The sequence below is a fragment of the Dendroctonus ponderosae genome, unplaced genomic scaffold (assembly GCF_020466585.1).
Source record: "Dendroctonus ponderosae isolate FM_Combo_2020 unplaced genomic scaffold, Dpon_F_20191213v2 Dpon_F_20191213_10, whole genome shotgun sequence".
NCBI lineage: Eukaryota > Metazoa > Arthropoda > Insecta > Coleoptera > Curculionidae > Dendroctonus > Dendroctonus ponderosae.
This window is the reverse complement of record NW_026017111.1, coordinates 1634742-1641754: the sequence shown is the minus strand read 5'-3', so window position 1 is coordinate 1641754 and position 7013 is coordinate 1634742. Positions and strand designations below refer to the sequence as shown.

The 7013-nt window shown below is 45.1% G+C and overlaps 1 protein-coding gene across 1 annotated transcript in view; it reads right to left on the bottom strand.

The window, feature by feature from the left end:
• LOC109542623 (transcriptional regulator ATRX homolog) overlaps positions 1 to 7013 on the bottom strand; it is a gene marked incomplete in the record, with an annotated part of 9756 nt that overhangs the window by 1860 nt on the left and 883 nt on the right. Inside the window, 17 exon segments of the mRNA XM_019911915.2 lie at positions 1612 to 1783; positions 1842 to 2060; positions 2121 to 2318; positions 3294 to 3478; positions 3542 to 4095; positions 4145 to 4334; positions 4413 to 4553; positions 4604 to 4849; positions 4920 to 5012; positions 5070 to 5160; positions 5213 to 5466; positions 5519 to 5575; positions 5631 to 5741; positions 5910 to 6036; positions 6091 to 6343; positions 6398 to 6589; positions 6645 to 7013. Coding sequence (XP_019767474.2) covers positions 1612 to 1783; positions 1842 to 2060; positions 2121 to 2318; positions 3294 to 3478; positions 3542 to 4095; positions 4145 to 4334; positions 4413 to 4553; positions 4604 to 4849; positions 4920 to 5012; positions 5070 to 5160; positions 5213 to 5466; positions 5519 to 5575; positions 5631 to 5741; positions 5910 to 6036; positions 6091 to 6343; positions 6398 to 6589; positions 6645 to 7013 — 3452 coding nt within the window.

Genomic DNA, 7013 nt, shown 5'->3' with positions numbered 1-7013 from the left:
AAATTCAAAGTAAGTCACAGTTTGACAAATTATTGTTATTATTGACAAGGGCTATCCACCTGTAACTATCTGTTAATGACAAAAAACATCATTGCCGCTTGGACTTTTCATCAAAAAATTGTAGAAGAGAACTTTTTTGATATCAAAAATTTTCGTAATTTGAAGCAAAGATCGTAATTTTTCGTTTTGAATGCTTAATTATTCCAATATGCTACCAATTAAGCATGGAACCATTTCAAAATAATGCTTAATAGCAAAGTTGAAATTCGATCTTCAACTGTTAGTACCTTCTAGAAATTTTCGAAAAAAATATTTTCGATATTTTTCTCGTACTCCCCAAGAGAGCCTCTATCACCCCTTAAAAGGAATGACGCCAATTTTGAATCACCCTGTATATGAAAGATTAAATAAGTTCATACTATCTATCTATTGCTATTTTGTTAAATATTTAATAAACAAATTCAGCTAAAATTCAAAATATTCATGAATCTCTAAAACGCAATCGTATGGGTTGTGACGTCTCTGGTCATATAAATGGCGGATTGTTTACGTTCTGTGCATAGTGTTTAGTTGTGTTTCATTAATTATTTTGGGGATTTAAATAATTTAGTGTGTGTTAAACTTAAAAATGGCTTCAGAAGGATACCTCAAAGCGTCAACAAACAATTTACCATGTGTACATATTTTTATGCTTGGCGAATTTTTAAAAAACTACGAACGCTTTAATTCAGCCAGATTTAAGAGTGTGAAAGCAGCAGCGTAAGTAAAAATCCGTAAATTCATTATTAGTTACGCTCTCCTTAATATACTAATCTGTCTGTATTGGTTTAAATTAGGTAAATAATATATAGAATTTCACTTATTCAACGTAACCTAACCTATACACATGGCTGCTTTAAAAGGAAAATGAACTCTTAAATGTGTATTTTGGGCATCACGAGAACAGTATGGTGATATCGGATATGTGAAATTGAAACGCGAGGGTTTTTTGTGCACTGTACAAGGTAGAATTTGCTCAGAACACAAAGTACGATCGGAGGCATTCTGTCTGCCTCATCATTTAACATTGTTCGTACTTTCATTAAAATGATCCTCGCAAACAAAAAAACATTGACTTTAATATAGGAACGTCACGTCTAGCTGCTTTGAACCATAAAACTTCACGTGCATAATCATGAGGAACGATTAGAAAGAGTTTGTTTGGTGCACTTATTGAGGTATTCTTGCTTCCTGGCACAAAACACCACTTATTCTGTGATCCATACATGTCACTATGTTCCATTATGCAAGATAATAATAATCAATAAAATAATGATAATCACAGTAACTTAAATAATAAAACAAAGCTGCGAAAACAGCAAAATAAACACGAGATGCTTTGTTGTTGCTGTTGTTGATATGACCTGCTACGTCACAATCGGCATAGGCCACCGACGATACGGATTCGGCGTTTTTGTCGGAAAACATCTGACTTGAATTTAAATTCGCCTTCAAATTATTATGGACTTTTTTGCAAAAGAAATATATCAGTGTAAAGTTTGCCATAAGTACTTTCTATGTACCAACATTAAAAAAAAAGTGTTAAGCACAAGCAACAAGTGGCCAACTCACATAAGTGACGAATCTGTAGATGTACGTCGGCTTGGTCTGACCGAAGCGATACACTCTGTAGATGCTCTGAATGTCGTGCGACGGGTTCCAGGAGACATCGAAAATGATGACTCGATTAGCAGCTACCAGGTTAATGCCCAGACCGCCCGCCTTGGTCGATATGAGGAACAGCCTTAAAACGGGAACGGTTCCAGAAACGGTTTGCCCGAGAGTGTTAATTATGTTCCCACCTGGCTCTGGTGTTTTGGGGATTGTTGAAGTGGTCGCACCAGCTCGCCCTGTTATCACAGCTCGATGAGCCGTCCAATCGGAAGTAGTCCAGCCCTATAGACCAGCTGCCCGAGTAGCCGCTCACCTTCTCAGTTTGCCCGTTTTGGGTGGCCTCGTCGATCCGCTCCAAAAAGTACTGAATACTGTTGAGCGCGTAGAGCGACTGCGAGAACACCAATCTACACAGGAAAGCAGTTGCTGGCTACACTAACGCCGACTGAAACCGGCTGAAGTCTTACACTTTGTCGCCGATTTCTTCGCATTCCTTCAAAATCTGCAACAGCATGAAAATCTTGCTTCCATATTCGATGTTGTCCAGTTCGGTCTTGTTCACGTACTCTTCCCACCATTGCCTCGGCCCGGACTCTTCCTCAATTAACACCAGTTCATCATCGCTGTGGTTCTGGGCAGCTTGCGCACGCGTTAGCCGAGTCGCCCTGTTTAAGCGAGTTAAAATAGGAATTGCAAAACACACCTCTGAAGAGGGACGCCAGTCGTGCTGGCAAAACGTCAGCAACCAGTTTTCATTGCGATGGTCGGAGAGCGCACTGTGGTTTTTCAGATTTTTAGTCCGTCCTGGGACAGAACTTCCTGACGTTTCGCATGCACGACTGGCGAGTTTTCGGACTTTTACTGAAAACAGTTTCTGTCTGAGTTTCCGGATGTGCCCGCGATTACTCGTATAGTAGGCCCTTTTTCGACAACGCAATTCGCCAGTTCAAAAGTCCATACGCCCCCCGGGGGCTAAAATTATAACTACAATTTAAGTAGAAATTTGACACTTCTTTTGTGGACATTGGGGTTTACATCTGATTGTGACTTGTTTTGCTTTGTTCTGATCAACTTTTGCCAGCTTTTAAGGAAATGGAAACAGTTCGAAAAGCTTGTAAATATTGTTTTATGGTATAAATGTCATAAACTCCAATAAATAAACGCGTCTGACAGGTCACTCGACAACGAGTAATTTGACGTTTCGCAGCGCCACCACCGGCAGTTGAACTCGCGAATGTAACTGGTAGGCCTATAAGCGTTAAATCGCCGGTTGTGCGGGCGCATTTTTTCTGGACAATTAAAGACACGGTGCCCAAGATCAAGCGATCGCGTGGATTGCACTAATACAAACCGATTCGTAACTGGAACTTGTAAGAGGATTAAGTTTGTCGACTGTGTTCTTCGGATAAGTGGAATTCTTGATGTGTTTGGCAGGAATAAATTCACACATTTTTGTTGTCACAAGTTTGAATCATCGTGCTTTTTATGCTGTGTGCATAAAACGCACGATGATTCAAACTTGTGACAACAAAAATGTGTGAATTTATTCCTGCCAAACACATGAAGAATTCCACTTATCCGAAGAACACAGTCGACAAACTTAATCCGCGTCCACGTCCCAGTTTGCATTAGTTGCGTACCTTGTGGGCGCAGACTTTCCTTTCCGCTTCTTCTTCTTTTTCCTCTGAATGCTGCCGCTTGATCTAATAGATGCATCCGAACATGAATCGTCCGAGTCCGTGGTCCCGTCTGAGCTCGTTTTGCCATCGCTGTCGTCAATGAAATCCTTCAGCGATCCTTCCGACTCGCTTTCATCATCAACAATCTGAAAAGGACGGAAATCCCACCAATCAGACCCGCGACTCTGGCCCCCACTCAAATTCCTTACGGCTTTCTTGTCTCTGTCTTCCATGCTCTTGTCCAGCAGCACCCTGGGATGGGTGCAGATGCGCTGCAACTCCTGGAAATCGGTGAAAAGGAATGAAGTCCGATTGGAACCGTCGCCGCGCCTGGCAAAGTGGTCCATGTAGTGCCTGTACAGTTTCGTTTGCAGATCGGACAGTTTCAAGAACAGCACGTATTCGTGCTTGGGAGGCAAATACGGTTCCAGAACGGCGTAGTCCTGGCGCTGAACCACGCCGTCCAAAAGTTTGTGCAGAACGTGCGAGCGCCTTCGCATCACCATGATATCGTGCTGCGTCGAATCGGTGTATTGGCCGTTCGTGATCGGGTTCACAAACCGATTCATATACTCTTTGTAAGTGCCCAACAAGTTCGGCTTGATGAACTGAACCATGCACCAGTACTCTCTCAGATTGTTTTGCAACGGTGTGCCGGTCAGCACGATCCGGCGCGCGGTCTTGATCCGGTTCATTGCGATGCTGAGGTTCGTTTTCTCGTTCTTCAACAGATGACCTTCGTCGCACACCACCAGATCCGGACCTACAAAGGAAGATCGTGGATGTTGTCCTGCAGGGAGTTGCTGGATTACCTGGATCCACTAGCCCCGTCTGGAACACGGATCTCAGCTTCTTCGAAATGGACTTATTGTCCGGATTGCTCAGGTTCCGGAACATGTTGTAGCCGATGATCAGCACACCGCCGTTCTCGTGCCAGTATTTCACCGTGTAGCTTCTCTCCTGGTTGATTGCGGACGTTCGACAGGTTACCAGTTCGTACACCTGCCAACAACTGGGAGTTTATCGGGTTCCATTGAAAACTTTCCCATACAGACAAAGTTAAGACACAGACAAGCTCACCTCAAACTCGTCGTTGTCCGGGATCCACCTTTTGAACTCGCTGATCCAGTTCAGTACCGTGTTGACTGGAGACACCACCATCACTTTCTTCACTTTGGTCTTGTCCTGATGGGTCAGCAGGGTGTGCACGAGGGTGATCACCTGCAGAATTCAAAGGTGCTCTTGTTTCGGTCCAGTGTTCCAAGGATTACCTGCAGCGTTTTGCCCAGCCCCATGCAATGGGCCAGAATGCACCCGGATCCTTTCCCCTTCCGAGCCCGCTCCAGCGATTCGAAACAGGCATCCCACATGAATTTTATGCCCTGCACCTGATGCGGCTTGAGCTGCTCCACCAGGCTCTCGTGCACATTCAGCAGCGACTTCTCGCTGTCTTCGTCGAAGTCCAGAATCACTTTATCGACAGTGGCGTCCGTCTTCGTTTCGTGAAACTGGTTGTACTGCAACACATTGGCAAGTTTAGTTTAGTTTAGTTTAGCCGTCGCTCACTCCCGTTCGGGCCGCACGTACTTTCCGTTGCTTCTCAGCTATTCGCGCTTTGCGCTGCTTCTCCTTTTCCTCGGCTGCTCTTGTGGTTTCGGACAGCTCGTCCCGATCAATCATCTAAAAAATCATTAATACGGAATAAATGTCACTATCTGCCTTAGTCGCCCTACTGACCTTTCGAATCTGTTTTCGGGTGGATTTGTCGTCATCGTCGCTGCTGCTGTCCCTTCCCCGCTTCTTTATCCGGGCCCTGGCCGCCTGTTTGCTACAAATGCAGATCCACTAGAAAAACACTCTGCGAGTGTGCAAACACCAACCTTGTGCTCTCCGATTCTGACTCTTCGTCAGGCTCATGCTCAGAGTCGCTGGCCTCCGACTTGTTCTCTGCGTGATCGCTCCCCGACTCTGAGTCCGAGAAGAGAACCTTCTTCAGCTTTTTCGTCACTTTTTTGTTGAACTTTAAGTCGAATTTCTTCGACAGTTTAGCAAAGTCTTCGTCGCTGTCGCTGCTTGCCACTTTCGACGTGTCGGCGCCTATTTGGGATTCTTCAGCAGCTTCTTGGCTTGGATGCTGAAAATTGCGTCTGTAGAAACTGGCGTGGATTTCCTACAGGGACTTTTACCTCGTCTGGTGTTTGCGGCACGACGTCATCCTCGCTGTCCGACTGCCCGATCAAGGACTGCAAAACAACACGCGCTTTAGCAAAATTTACTTCAGATTTTTCGCCTAAACACCTTTTGTTCGGTGCAGGTTGAATCCACGTCTGGATTTTCATTGGCGCTAGTTGTTTGTGCCTCATTCGCTTCCGCACTGGCCTCGATAGCGCTCGCTCGTTCCGGTTTGTCCTGGAAAAATGCTGCTGTAGAAACTCTCCGAATACTTTCAAAATTGATCTCATTCCTCTGGAGGTGTTAAGAAATACGAGAGCCGATAATGCGCGCTAGCGGGTTTCCTGGCATATTTTTTAGACAAAACAATTTGATTTCAAGCAGCAATTCCAATTTTAAACTTACCCCTGTATAAGCCTCACTCTCTTGGTTCACTGTCGTGGTTTGGTCTGAGGCTTCGCCTTTTGCCCCATGAGTCTTGTTGAGTTTCAACGTCAGCTTGAGTTTCCTGTTCCCTGTTTCCTGCCGGGCACTTAAAAGTGAGCATTCATTAGGCAAAGCGCGGAGCGCTTAAGAACCTTCTTACTTTTTCGCCGCCTGGAAAACTTCCTTGCGCTTTGTGTACAGTGCGGGCAGCTCTTCACAAGCGAACTTTGGAAGCGGAATATAAAGTTTCCAGTGGATTTTGGGGTCTGGCAGAGCGGTCATCGTGTCCGGCTGGTTAATTTCGTCTGATGATCCATCCGATTCGTTTTCCTCCCGTCTTTTGCGCTTCTTGGCGCTCTTCTCCTTGAGGGGCGTTTTCCTGTCTTTAGTGCTCTCTTCATCGGACAAATTATCTGAAACAGAGTTCGTTTTTAAAACTCTGACCAGCCCGAGCTAAGAACCGCCACCTTGAGTTATTCTGGTCCTTCTGCGCTCGATTAACTCTGTGAATTTACTTTTCATGTGTTTTACTTGGCGCCTCTGGCGTTTGCTTCTGGAATAGTGGTCGGAGTCGGATTCTTCTGAAGATTTGTCCGCAACCGGTTGCTTCACATGGGTTTTTCTTGTGTTCTTCAAGTTTTCATTATTCTCCTTCGAGTCTGATTAATTAAAGAAACATGCTCAGTGCAGAATAACAATGCAAATGTTACGCACCTGAATCACTCAAATCAATCACCAGGCTTGAGGCGGTCTTCCTCAGGACACTCTTCAACGGGCTCAAGTCCTTCTCTTTGGGGTTCTTTTTCGGAGTGTCCTCATCTGAACTGGTCAGGACCTCTACTGAACTGTCGAAAGTGACCGACTTTCTGCCCTTTACTGTGGGACTGTCCTCTGTATCCTCTTTGGGAGCTAGAAGCTTGTTTATATCGACTACTTTGATTTTCGGAATACTGTTGATGGTGTCCGCTTGTTGTGGATTGGTTCCCACTTGGGCCTCGGGGGAGTTTTCACTGTTGTCTTCACGTAGCACAGGCGTTTTGGGGGTTGCACAAGCTGGTGCTTCCAAGGGGTCAGTTTCTGGGA